General features: G+C 52.1%; 1 protein-coding gene across 2 annotated transcripts in view; it reads left to right on the forward strand.

Moving 5' to 3' along the window:
* Window positions 1-14564, forward strand: part of LOC146190058 (uncharacterized) — a 176039-nt gene that overhangs the window by 73151 nt on the left and 88324 nt on the right. Inside the window, exon 3 of one of the 2 annotated variants that reach the window (XM_084604791.1) lies at window positions 11737-11810. The exons of the other annotated variant lie outside the window; for it this stretch is intronic. Coding sequence (XP_084460917.1) covers window positions 11737-11810 — 74 coding nt within the window. The remainder of the gene's footprint in view (window positions 1-11736; window positions 11811-14564) is intronic. 2 annotated transcript variants of the gene reach the window in all.

Consider the following 14564-nt stretch of genomic DNA (forward strand, 5'->3'; position numbering starts at 1 on the left):
TCGGCCAAGGTATACGAGCGCAATCCACGTGCTCTGGTAAGCAGAGGCGCGGCACCAATAAGCGAAGCAAGTCTTCCATCCAGTCAAGGCGTCTTCCTCTTCGTGACCCTCAGATTCAGCGGCCACTTTGTTAAATAGAGGCCTTTGCCTGCGCACCTAATCTGTCCACGCTCATGTCAGTGAGGACGATGATTTTAATGGCGCAAGGGCACGTAGCGTTAATAACGCGGTGGCACAAGATGCATTTCGTCGACACAGGATGGCGTTGAAGACCCGTTCCTCAATATTCCTCAAGCATTTGAACCCACAGAAGCCGAGTTCCAGGTCTGAAAATGAAAACAGGTTTCGTTGAAAGGATGAGGACTGAGTAAACGCTTGGCTTCTGGGTGCATATCTCAGCCACTCCTTAGGGGAAAAGCGAAAGAGTGAAAGAGGACTTCAGAAGAGGTGCCATAATGGACGGCTCTGTATTAATTTCGACTGCCTGAGGTTCATTAATGCGCCCGTATACATGGAGCGGCATACGGGCATCCTATGCATTTTTTCATGCGTCGAAACCTGAACCCGTCTATGCGGCTCAGTCCAGGCCTCCAGTACCATTGAGTCCTGCTTGTCAAACACGCTGCTGCCAGGCCACACAGACTCGCTCGTGTGGCTTAGTTTAAGCGGAGCTGTATATCTATGTTGGATGATCTTTCATATGATGTGGCATCTTATGAAAGCAAGTTGATGACTATGTGTGGGGTAGTAGAGACACCTAATTCAAATATTACTGAATAAGCGGGTAGCAGAGTGCACAGACGCAAACGAGAATATGAAAGGGAGCCAAAAAACCGGAGCTATTAACGCATTTCTTTCGTTTTTCTTGCACTCACAACAGCAGCAGCCCGAGGAAGCGGGTTCGAACCCAGCCGGGTTTGAACCCAGCCGCGGCAGCCACGTTCCGATGGATGCGAAACGCGACTGTGTCCGGTGCGATGCTAGGGCACGTTAAGGATCGCCAAATGCCAGAAATTATGCTGGACTCCTCGACTACGGCGCCTCTCCCTCTCTTCTTTCTTTTCCTTTCACACCCTCGATCAGTTTCCTCACGGCGCGGCTGCTGGGTCTGCCAAAATCTGAGATCCATTCTGCAAAACAAGTTTCGAGGACCAGGAAGAAATAGCTGCATAATATAGGGCATGAACTACACACTATACGGTTCATTTGGCCACGAAATTTAAGACTATAGACTGTGTAACAGGAGGAGATACATGTATCTGTTATTACTCGTTGTTTTATCGGCTTTTATGCTAGCTGCACTCCAGTCTTCTCTTGGTCATGTGTAATGCTGCATAACGTTTCTTTTGGTGTGCCCGAAATTCAGAACACTGAAAAGTTGACTGCCGAAACATTTTTGATGCTCTCTACACTGTCCCATTGTTCAACAAAGAAGCACGGATCATCCGAACTGATCGGAGTTTGGGACAGGTACCACGAAGCTGGCTTTTTTTTTTTTTTCTTCTTGCACTTCTCTTGCCAATCTGAGAGTTCTAAATGTTAGACTTTATAGACATTCACTGTCTTTAAGTAATAATTCTATTCACTATTACGCTACGCTGACTTCGAATCCTGAATTGTTATTTTTTTTTATGATGACTTTCAACCGTTTCCAGTCCTACTGGGCATTCATCCAGATTGCCTATACTTGATCCCTTAATTCGGGGGACTCAAGATTATTGACTGTCTTCCTCGACATAAGAGTGACCCATTCGCAACGACGCCTGTACAGCACGGCCTTCCTGGGTGAAGGGAACCAACCAACCAGGCGACCTTGAGTCGCACTTCCCTCGGTTCACTGATCACTGCTCAAATTGTGATAAAGCTTGTTTCATCATTACCGCGGGGGCTCGCGAGTCAACACGTTCTCCCAGGGCCGTGCGTGGCTCGACCGTCTGGCCTGCTGTCGGCAGGCGGCTGCATCCGCGGAGGAGGAGGAGGCAGGCGACGGTATTGCGGCTCTTGTTTTCACGCTACCTTCTTTTTCTTGCGACCAGGGAACGCGTGCGAACGTACCTCGCATGGGATCCGTATTCTTCAGTGCGTGGATTTCATATTTCGCCTCGGATACTCACCCATTTTTGTGAGCGAGCCCGTGAAGGTGTAAGGATTCACCTGACACCTTATTTGCCCTCATCCGACCGACCGCCGGTTGACTAGGACCTCATCTTTGACCCGCCACGAAGCAGCCGAGCTAAGCCTAACGCTCGGCGTGGCACCGCTTTGTCCGCAGCGCAGAGCTGCGTCTCACGCCATCCCTGCGGCCGCTGAGCCATCGCCGCAGCTGCTGTAGCCTCAAAGACGTCGACATGGAGAACCAAGTCGACGGTACGCCCATCACTCCAGAAGAATTTGACGACGACCCCCGCTGGACCCGAATTGTTAAGGCCCAGCGTTCGGCCTACCCTAGAGGAGACGCTACTCCTCAAAGCGACCCCCTCAAGTCCGGAATAGCGTCCCCGCCATCACTGAAGACTCCCAGATTACGTCACCATGTCCCTCTACCTCGACTTCCACAAGAAGACTACAAGATCGTGTTCCGCCCCGGCGGTGGCCTCGACCTCCGCACCACTACCAATGGGGCCCTCCTGACCTTACTTTGTGCCATCGCCAAAGTTGACTATGCCACCGCCCGTGCCAAGGATCGCGTACGTATCAACCCATACAACAACTCATTCACTGTTAGTTCACCCTCAGACCAACGCACCCGGTTATATGTCCAAACCTCTGAGCTGCGTCTCGGAACCAATTCGTACCCCCTGCGCGCTTACGTTGCCGCTCCTGACAACGCTCTCCGCGGTGTAATCTACAACGCCGTGGACCAACAGAGCCAAGAGGAGATCATAGCAGACCTTCAAGCTATGAACCCCAGCAATACCTACGCCATTGCCGATGCAAGACAGATGGGGCGTACGCGGTCCATCCTGATCACCTTCGTCGGTACAAAAGAACTACCCCGCACCGTGATATTCAACTGCGGCCTTTTTATCTGCCACCCTTTCCGCCGCAAGGCCGAAGCCTGCACCAATTGTTGGAGCTACGGCCATCGCTCCGACGTATGCACCCAGCCCAGATCCGGACGCTGCACTCGCTGCGGAGCCGTACACGAGATTCGGGAGCCCCCCGACTGCACACCTAAATGCATCTTGTGCCAAGGCACACATGTCACGGGATCCCGCCCGTGTGGACTTCGCTACGCGCGGACCGGTCCCTCTCCAACCAACTCCAGCCTTAAGTCAACGTCATCCACCCCACCGCAATCAAAACCGTCCACCGAAGACTCCCGCCCATCTAGACCCAGCCAGCGGTCCAACTCCGGGACCCGCCAAGGACGCAGCCCCCGCCGCCGCTCCGTCTCTTTTCCGCCACTGCCGAGTCAAGACACCTCATCGACTTCTTCCCAGGTGAGCCGGCCTTTGCAGCCTCCCACCCCCGACCCCGAAAAAGAAGAGCTCAAAGCTCAAGTCGCTGCCCAAAACAGGGAGATTACCCTGCTAAAACAACAGCTGCAGGCGTTGTTGGGGCACCCCCAACTCCCCAGCCCTTCTTCACAATGCCCCCCACCACCTGTCACTCAAAAGCCCCAGCCGCCCCTACCCGCCCCCATGTCCATCTCCTCCAATGCTTCCTCCCGCGCCACCTCCCCTTCCCGCACCCCTCCACAAAAGAGGCGATCCACCAACCAGCCCACATCCATCCCGGAGGTGGAGGCCGTCATCCACCACACAGCCTCGTTTCTTGAAGCCCATGAGCAACGCCTCATGGCCGCAATTTCTACGCTGCGTACCGACACGCAGAAATGGATGGAACAAATTAACGAACGCGTAGCCAGAATTGAGGCCCGCCAGAGTGCCCACGAAGCCGAACTTGCCCAGACGACCCTAATGGTGTCATCCCTCCTCCCCTCCTCCTCATCTCCCAATCCCCCTGCACCAGCAGGGGCACCCAGGCCTCGTGATGGCCAGACACCCCTCACGCCTTAATTTCTGGCAGTGGAACTGCCGTGGTTTCCGCGGAAAGCGGAACGCGCTGCAGCTCCACCTCCAGAACATCCCTCCCTCCGAGCTCCCCGCTTTAATCGCTCTCCAAGAAACTTTCTCCCCAGTTAAGCTGCGCGACTTCACTGCTTTCCATCCTTCTTCCTCATCCCCCCCGAACATTGCCACTCTGGTTCACCGCAACTACACGGCGATAGAGCATCCTCTCGACGTTCCAGAGTGCACGCACCTTTTCCTAGAACTCCTCCCCCGGCGGCGACAGGATGCCAGTCTCTTTGTTCTTAATGTCTACAGCCCTCCTCGCACACCTTCAGCTCCTCTCCTCCTCCTTCTACGCAAAGCCCTTTCTCGCGCACATCGCAACGCGCTCCTCATTCTTGGGGATTTCAATGCACATCACGTCAGCTGGGGTTATCCCGGGAACAGTAGGAAAGGTCTCGCGCTGTGGACATTCATCCAGAACGAACAGTTATCCGTCCTTAATGATTTTTCTGACCCAACCCGCATCGGCTCCAGCGTCCAACGCAACACTAATCCGGACCTTTCCATCTGCAAAAACGTCGTGGATGCAGCGTGGACGAACACCTGGGTCTTTCTCGGCAGCGACCACTATATCCTGTCCATCTCTTTCTCTCTTCCTAGCCTATCCTCCCGCCAGCGTCTGAGCCAGGTAGTCGATTGGGATCGGTTCCGCCACTCACGGCAACATGCCCCCACCTCCATCTCAGACCTTTCTCAATGGACTGCCACCTTGCTCAAAGATGTTTCATCCGCCACCTCTACCGTCCCTACCCCTCCTCACTCCTCCACGGCTGACAGCCGCCTCCTGCACCTATGGGAGGCGCATCATTCCCTGCACCGCCGCTGGCTTTCACAAAAACACAATCGCTCACTACGCCTCCGCCTTGCCCGCCTGGGTATGGAAATTGAGGAGCACTGCTCATACCTCACCAGGCAGCAGTGGGGCCAGACATGCGACCGCATGGCCGGTAATCTCGGGCTGAGGGATACGTGGGCGCTCCTACGTGCCCTCCTTGACCCGTCGCATGTCAAGGCCACGCAACGCAGGGATGTGACGCGCCTCCTGCAATCCTCACCGCTATCCGATTCCGATTTCCTTCTTGCACTCCGAGATCGCTATCTTTGCACTTCCCCTCCGTCCCCCCTCCCTTCTTACTTCGGCACCATTAATTCTGCGCTTGACGCAGATATCACTTTGGGGGAGGTTTGTGCGGCGCTACATAAGCTCCGCACCACTTCCGCACCAGGAGCAGACCAAATTTCTAATAAGGCCCTCCGTAACCTGGACACATCATCCCTAGAGGCCATTACGGACCTCTTTAACAAACATTGGCACGAAGGCACCCTGCCTTCTGAGTGGACCCACGCTAAGGTGACCTTCATCCCCAAGCCCGGCAAACCCATAGACATTCAAAATCTCCGTCCTATTTCCCTCACCTCTTGTCTCGGTAAGCTCTTTGAGCACGTCGTTCTAGACCGCTTACAGAGCTCCCTCGAGGACAACCATCTCTTCCCCGATTCGATGTTCGGCTTTCGCCCATCCCTCTCTACACAGGATGTCATGCTCCAGCTCTCCGAAGAGGTCCTTCACCCTCTTCACGCCAAGCGCACTCGCGCGATCATGGCACTGGACTTGACAAAAGCATTTGATAATGTCTTCCATACCGCCATCCTAGACGCCCTTTCTACCCTTAACGTGGGCTCCCGAATCCATAGTTACATCAAGGCTTTTCTTGCCCATCGCACGGCTGAGATCTCATTCGGCACCCTCTCCTCTCCTACTTTCCCTCTTGGAAATCGAGGTACCCCCCAGGGTTCTGTTCTCTCTCCCCTTCTCTTCAACATCACCCTTTTTCCGATGGCACGTGCTCTAGCTAGCATTCCTAACCTCTCCCATGCTTTCTACGCTGATGATATCACCCTCTGGGTGACTACCGGCAATCTTGGTGAGATGGAAGCCGCTCTCCAGGCAGGCGCTAAAACGGTCGCCGATTATGCTCGCACGGTCGGGCTAGCTTGTTCCCCGTCCAAGTCGGAGCTCCTGCTCCTCCTGGCTCGAGGCATAGCTCCAACCTCATCTCCTAACCTTAACGTCACTATCGACGGACATCCCATCCCTTCTGTCTCTTGCATCCGTATTCTCGGTCTCTTTCTGCAATCCAATGGTAAACACACTACTGTCCTTTCCCGCCTTACTACCACCGTCCAGCAGACGGTACGGCTGATCCGACGGGTCGCTAACCGACACTACGGCATGCGCGAGCACGACCTCCGTCGTCTTGTTCAGGCCTTTGTGCTAAGCCGCCTTGTCTACTCCCTCCCCTACCTCTTTCTGTCTCGTACCGAGGAAGACAAGGTCAACTGTCTCATCCGCCAAACTTATAAGTCGGCTCTCGGGCTTCCCACTTCCACCCCCACTTCTCGTCTACTGGCGATGGGCGTCCACAATACTCTTTCAGAACTTGTGGATGCCCATCGCGTGGCACAACTCGATCGTTTATCTCGCACCACCCCTGGTAGAGCCCTTCTTACTTCCCTTCGCTTGACCCCTGTCTCCCCTATCTCTGTCACCCATCCCTTGCCCAGCTCCCTCTTCTCCATGCTCACTGTCAAGCCCCTTCCCAAGAACATGCACCCTGAGCATCATGCCGCTCGCCGATCTGCCCGCGCCTCCACCCTCTGGTGCCAGTACGGTACACGGTCTGACGCCGTGTATGTTGATGCGGCACCCTACCTCTCGCATCCCGCCTATGCCCTGGCCACTGTCTCTAATACACGAGCCCCCCTCTCCGTCGCCACTATCCATGCTCTCACTTCCACTGCCGCAGAGGAAGCAGCCATCGCCCTCGCCATTGCCAGCACACCAGCCCTTTTCATATTTAGCGACTCTAAGACCGCAGTCCGCAACTTTGCAAAGGGTAGAATCTCTTCCTCTGCGCTCAATATCCTTAAGCACTCCTCCCCCCCTTCCCGATCTATCCAACTATTTTGGGTTCCGGCTCACGCGGGGCACCCTGGAAATGAGGCGGCAAATTCTATCGCTCGCGAAATGACCGACCGAGCTGGCCCCCTCCACCCCGGGATGGACACGCGTGACTCCCTCCTCACCTTCCATGACATCACCCTCCACTACCGCAACTCCCGATTATCCCTCCCTCCCCCTCACAAGTCCCTATCTAAAATCGAACAGAATACGTGGCGCCATTTACAGGCCCACACTTTCCTCTCCCCTGCACGCCTTGCCCTTATTCACCCTGGTGCCTTCTCGCCCCAATGCACGCTTTGCAGCTCTCCCCGAGCAGACTATGCTCACATTCTTTACTCTTGTCCGGCGCACTTTCCCCCCGTCTCCTGGCAAATAAACAGCCCGCAGCTGTGGGAGGCTGCTTTGGCCAGCTCGGAGCCGCATATTCAACAGCGGCTTACGACCTGGGCAGCGGAAGTCGCCGCCAGGCGTGACCTGGAGGCCACGACCAGCAGCCGGAAGGCCACCCACGGAACGGCGGCAACATAATTTTACTTTTTTTAATTTTTTGGCCTTCAATGAATAAAGTTTGTACCACCACCACCTTCTTTTTCTTGCGAAGCGCCGCTCTAAAAAGAGCGCACAGTGACTCTCTCTTGTCTGTCTGCCTGGCCCCGGCCACGATAGCGTCGGGACCGTGAGCGGTAGACGAAATGAAAGGAGTGGAAAGGGCGGCTGCAAGCAACAGAGGTAGAATTGAAAATCATCCAGGCTACACACACTGCTGGGCGAAGGACTCTCTCACATTCCTCCAATTAATCAGGTCCTGCAAACTTCTTGTCTTCGTCCGCCCATTTAATTTTCTGCCTTCCCCTGCTACGCCTTCCTTCCCTTGCAATCCAATTTGTTACCCTTACCTACCATCGGTTATCATCCCTTTGCATTACGTGTCCTGCCCACGCCCATATTTTTTTCTTGATTTCGACTAGAGTGTCATTAGAGGGACAGTGACGAAAGCTGTATCACAATTATTGTTTTAGCAAAATCAAATATTGCGGCAGTGACTTGTTCTTGCGAGAATTGGCTGTGGAGGCGATAACTGTATTTCTGGTGTCACTCTTTTCTACCTTGTAAGAGCTTTATTTTCAGTAAGCGCAGTGTTTTCGTTATTAGAAGCTGGTATTCTATCGACGCTATTCAACTTCATTTTTTTTTCTTCAGTGTCACTTTAACTTGAGTTATTTTCCTTATCCACTCCGCACCGCACGCTTCCTATATCTCTAAACGTTGAATCTACCGTTTTGCGTTCCATAACTCTCTGCTGTCCTCAGGTAAGGAACCAGAGATATAATGGAGGAGAGGTAAGTGCAGAAGAAGAGGAACTTAATGTATGGATGGTATGTGGCATTTAACGTCCCAGTGTGACATGGGCCATGAGTAGAGGTTAGACATTTCTGTTTAAGAGAAAACGAAGGATTATACATCGCACTGTACAAGGGCGCAAGTGTAATTGTGCGATGTCGGTGACGTCATAGGTTGGTGCTTACTTAATGTGTTCCTTTCGTCGTTCCCCTCCACATCCCGTCCACCTTACGCAGGTAGCAGGGTAGCCAACACAAGCACTTTTCTGTTCGACCTCCTCACCGTTACTCTTCTCGCTCTCCCTTTCTCTGTCTGTGTCCGGGGTCTTTTCGCTGTATATGCTAGTCTTGGCGCTCTTTTAATGCCTCTTTTATACGTTCTACTAAAAAGTATGGGGGACTCTTTCAGGGGTATGATGCCAGAGAGTAGGCTACCAACCCAAAGATATGAGGCACCACTTCAACCAAGCAGCGTAAATGTGTCGGTGTGGCCTAGGGGTAAAGTGAATGCAACTGCCCTATCAGGCTGGTTATGTTATCGTCCTCCCATAAGAAAGAGGCCAGAGTTGGCAGCTCCTGCCAAACGTTTCGTCACGGCGCAGCTACGCCGACGGCTCGAAAACCTGGCGCAATGTACCTCTCGCTACAAAAAGACTCAAATTGAAGATGAGCAAACCATCGTGCTTGCTCCTACAGGGATGGCTGTGTCACACCAGCGCATGCATGCCTCTTTTTTTTCCCGTGGAGTGTGTCCTAGACCACGTGATCATACGTGCCACACACATTTTTAACGGCGACCATGTCCATCGTGGCTCAGCTTTGTGCAGGCAAATTTCTAGAAAAGAAGTCAAGGCACTCTATTACAGAAAACCGGCGTAGATTACCCGAAACGCCCTGATAAAGATTTTCCGACGTCATCGTCAGAACACGGTTCCACTACATTGTCCGGTTCACACCTTCTACTCAACACTCGCAAAGCGACTCCTGTAATAATAATATGATAATAATTGGTTCACAGGAAAGGGAAGGCGCTGTATCTGTGACACTTGTTCTGTGGACACCTGACTGCGCTGTAAGGGAAGGGAGAAAGATGGGAGTGAAAGCGGAGAGAAAAGGGGGCCGTAGTGGAGGGCTCCGGAGTAAATTCGATCACCTGGGGATATTTAACGTGCACTGACACCGTGTGGCATTGACACCGCACAGCACACGGAGGGCTGTTCCTGGCCCTACGGGGCTGGGACGGTAGGTCAACGCCTCTTACGGCGGGGGCTAGCCAGCCACCCAATTTTCATCTGTTGTAGGCCGTCATTGCACCCACCACCACTTAGGTGGTGGACGACGGCTGTTCTCCCTCTTCTTTTTCTTTCTTCTCTATTTTCTCTTCTGTCTGCTCGTGGCAGCGGAGGTGGCTCAGCTACAGAGCCAGTAGCAGGCCCGTGCATTTTCTTTTCCTTCTTCCTACAGCCACAGCGCAGCACACGGACGCCACTTCGTATCGCCTCCATCGAAACGCAGCCGCCGGCGCGACTCCTGTAAATAGGTTTGGTTTGGTTTGTGGGGTTTAACGTCCCAAAGCGACTCAGGCTATGAGAGACACCGTAGTAGAGGACTCCGGAAATTTCGACCAACTGGGGTTCTTTAACGTGCACTGACATTTGCTCTCCTTTGATTACAGGAACCTCTCTTAGTAATTTCGTCAGTCTCAATAATTTTTACTATTTCTGAATTGTAATGTTCTATCGGGATTTGCGGACGACGACGAGACGACGACGAGACTTAACGCTAGCTGGGCACCTTTGAACTGAGAACAAACGAAAGAAAGAAAGAAAGAAAGAAAGAAAGAAAGAAAGAAAGAAAGAAAGAAAGAAAGAAAGAAAGAAAGAAAGAAAGAAAGAAAGAAAGAAAGCGGTGGCGTCTAACAATCGCTAGTTTCAGAGTACTTCAATAAAAGTCTGCTACTAGGGACGAACAGGAGTAGCGCGTTCTCTCTTGCGGCGGTTGTAGCCTCGCCTAACCCACTGTTTCCCCTGCACGACGACCATCTCGCACTTTCCTGCTCTGCGTCCTTCATTTTCACTCTCTCTCGTCGCTCATTCTCTCTCTCTCCCACTTTGTATTCCTGGCGGAGGACGCGATCCGCGGTTGACGTTGATTTGTGTACCCTCGTAACGGATCGTTGAAGGAACGTGCGCGCTCAGCTTGCCGGCTTTATTCCCCTTCCTTTAATTTCCTCCTTCTTTTCATCACCGCCTGTGCCTCGTCAGCCGCCAAGCTCTCGGAGAGAATGAATACACTCGAAAAGAGGGTCTGAGCCGAAAGGGGTTGCCTGGCAGTTTGGTTCTCGCTGCCTTGGGTTTGAGGTGGCATGAAAATTACGAATTTTAATTTAGTTGATAGCTAAGGAAAGGTGCTGTATCTGTCACAAACTGAGCGTTTCAGATGCAGCAGTTTGTATACGATGTGGGGGTGCGCCAATCGCAACCTGTGTTTCTCGATCGGAAGAAGCATCGCCAATCTTCAGTTTCCTGGCACGAATCCCGGGAGGGTCTGCTCGCGTGGGCACAACGCTGGCACCGCGGCTTTTCAGTCGAGTGTGTTTATCTACGATGTGCTTCTGGGATGCGGCAAAGCCTCCAACACAATCCGTGCAGTGCTGATGAAGCTAACTGCTGCTTGTAGGGGCCGAATTTAAACTCCTTTCGTGATTTGAAATTCGCTGCAAAGTTAGCACATGGTGATAGCGATCTGTAAATCTTCCCATGTATGCGTACGGAGGAAGACACAGGCTGCTAGTATTACCACAGCGTTCTTTCGCACATCTGTCCTTCTCGCTTGCATGAGTTTATATATATATATATATATATATATATATATATATATATATATATATATATATATATATATATATGTATGTATATACGTGGTGTAATCTTGCCAATGTGGCTTATCCAGGTATCCTAGTTTAAAGCACAGAACTCCGAATAGCCCTTTTGTAAACAAGCCGTCTTCATATTTGCAGGGAATGGCTTCACTCGATGTTTTCGACTGGGTAAATGAGCGTGAAGGGGCACACGTTTCCCTTCGTTATATCTGCTATTTCGTTACTGACCGTTTTTTCGCGTTGTGAGGCTAATGTTGAACGGAGTTGGTTGAACGCCTTGAGAATTGCGGTGATTTGCACGAAGACAAATGCCAATCTGTGAGCGAACCGGAGATGTGCTTGTTTCGTGGCTAAGGTTTCTTGTCACTTCTAGTTGTTAGCTGTATAGTTTCTACGGCGCTGCAGCCGCTTTGCATGACGCGAGAGCTTAAGTTTGCACCGGTTCAAGGTAGTGCGGTAGCTGCTTTGCAGGAGCCCTGTTCCGTGTCCAAGTAGCAACGGCCCCCGCCAGACAGTGCCCGCCACCGTGCATAATGGGTCAGCAGGTATAAATCAACAGCCCAAGTAACCCCGCCTCTTTCGCTCACCTATCGCCTCCTGGCGGCGAAGAGTGAGGTTAGCGCAGCCTTGGCATGTTTCCGTTCACTCTTCCCCTTCGCGTACTCTTATTCATTCCTTTCTTCGCTTGCCTTCTTCAAGTTTTCTTCGCTAAATGCGCTCACCCCGTATTATTTTTGGTCGCACAGGCGTTTATTTCGCTCGGTGTGACAGAGGGGTAGTGGGGGAAGGGGTGCAGGGCTCGACGACATCTCGGGGACCGTGTCCCGAATGAGCCTCGTGTCGCCAAGAAGTAATACATCGTGCTAGTTTGCGTGGGGCGAAGTGAGCTGAGCAGTTGTTACCCTGCCTCCGAGTCGCGTTGTTTACAGGTCACGTTGGTTGACATCAAGGCGGTGACCGAGCGCGGGAAGGGAGGCCAAGACGAAAGCCAACTAAACTGGAAGCCAGTGACGTTATCCGGCAGTGCCCGCAAACTAGTTGCGCTCATTCTAGGCCCGGAAGTTGTATTTGGCATGCTTTAGAACTAATACATATGTTTATCTCACTGCGGCTAATGATACTGTGGGGATTGGGGACCTGACAAAAGTGATAGATTGACCGGATTGTTTACCTTTGCGATGAGGCCAATAGAAGCGGCGGCTGTTGCGGCACGGTTCAGAATATAGTTAGGAGTGTTGGTTCTAGGGAATCGTTTGTCATGCAAGACTGTGTACAACGCACTGGGTGACGCATGGTCTGTCACTTATTCGTGTACGGCGGCTGTCCATCGTGACAAGCGCAGTGACAGGGTGTGGAAGGGTGAGGAGGTTAGAGGAGTGTTGCAGTAGCAATGGGATAGTATACGTTGTCATGGGATATGGGGAGGAGAGGAGGAAGATGGGGAAGACGCCGAAGATGACGACGGCGGCGGCGGCACAGTATTTCGGGAAACATCGCTCATAGAGCTGTCGTTATTTAACTACCATTTTTGTCCCTTCCTCGGAGTGAACATCGGTGGAGACGAATGTCACCATCGAACGTGTTGCTTAATTACCTGTAGATCCAGAGCTGTCCACCTGCCTCTTAAGTCTCAACAGAATGTCTATATTAAATGCATGGCTCTTGCTGCCATGATGGTCTGTACCTGCACCATTCTTGCCATTTTTACTCATTTGCTTAAGCGAAGTCGCTCGCGCCTCAGTTGTCAAGCTGCTGCAAAGCTTCCTAGGCAGCTTTTAGCCGGGAAACACTCCAATTGAACCTGACTATTGACTATTGTTCGAATGAACCTGTCGCCGTGGAGGATAACAGGATGGTATAACACAGAAGGCAAATACTGCTGTTATGCTCGCATTAACCTCCGTTTGGTGCAATGTGCATGTCTCCGATGAGGACATATAGGCAGGGGTACTGTCTTGCTTTAAATGCGCATGCGCAGTGCAGAGTAATGACTACTTGATGAGCAGCACCACTTAATGATGTGCGTCGTCTGCGACTATGTAAGGCGCAACGCTTAAAAAAGGAGCCATTGTTGCAAGGGATATTTTCGCTATCCATACGTTTACTTCGGTACGCCTGGTCACTTCTGCCTTCTATACCTGAGCTAATGAACGATGTTTCTTGTTTAGCTATTGGACATATCAAGCCGCAGCTGTACGATTGGCAGGAGGGGGAATTCGGAAGAGAATCGCAGCAGCGCACAACCTCAGGAAGCGTAGTTGACTCTGTAGCCTAGCTAACCTCCAGAACCGACTCCTGTATACAGTTGAGAGGCCATTTGTCTCTTACTTCAAATCTCCCATTACAGCACTGTTATAATGCGCTTGGCCTATAGCTAAGCCTAACAATACGATGATGCCTTCTTTTAGGATTCTTTTGGATTATTGCGCACACATCTCGATTTTCATGCTACAATTTAATTATCTTATGACGGATTTCTAAGGAGAAATCAGGGCCTGGCGGTGTTTCCTAAACGATCATAGAAACTGCGCTCGACGGCTGTTACAACGAACACATGGTAATGTGAGTGGCAGCATACCTGAAGGGTGCAATGTACTGTGGTCTTGACGTGTCATGGATTGCTTGTGTTGCGGACGGTGTGTCTGTAGCGGGCTATGACTCGGTATCGACACATACTACACAGAAGAGGGACAGAGTCGAGCTAGGGATGTATTTGTGCACCCAGGAGGCAGTCGGCTATGCTGCTATCTCTGTAAACTGTTATCAGTGCGCCCGCGTGCGGCCTTGATCACAATGCGGCAGCCCGTTTTTGTTCCCCCAGTGTGTTTTCCTTGCAGAACCTCCAGTCCCTTGTTTTGCCTGTCAGTCTCTCTCCTCCACTTCTGTTTGCTGTAAATGCATTTCGGCGACATCCGTACAAACATACAGAGGCTGTCGTTCGCGTCGCCCATTCTGTATACGTGCGGCCCTGGCTCGCTGCCTTCCGGGAGGCCTGCTGCTTCCGCCGCTGCTTTCCCCTTTGGCGCCGCGCTCTGTTGACGAGTCTCCTTCCAATCCAAAGAGCGCGTCGCCCTCCGATTGATCGGAGCCACTTTGGCGCCATCCACTACTCGCCTTTGTCAAAGGAGGCCGCTTCTTAGAGGGAAGCCATGCTGTCGGCGATATTTTTATGCGCCACTGATCACCCAAGGGGAGGGGGAGGGGGGATTTGAAACTGCCGTATGTCAAGAGCAATCTGTAAAACCTGCGCTGAACAGAGTGCAAGTGCGAGAGTATGGCTATCACTGCTTTCGCGATGA

The sequence above is a fragment of the Amblyomma maculatum genome, chromosome 5 (assembly GCF_055883805.1).
Source record: "Amblyomma maculatum isolate TAMU_Amacu chromosome 5, ASM5588380v1, whole genome shotgun sequence".
Classification (NCBI taxonomy): Eukaryota; Metazoa; Arthropoda; class Arachnida; order Ixodida; family Ixodidae; genus Amblyomma; species Amblyomma maculatum.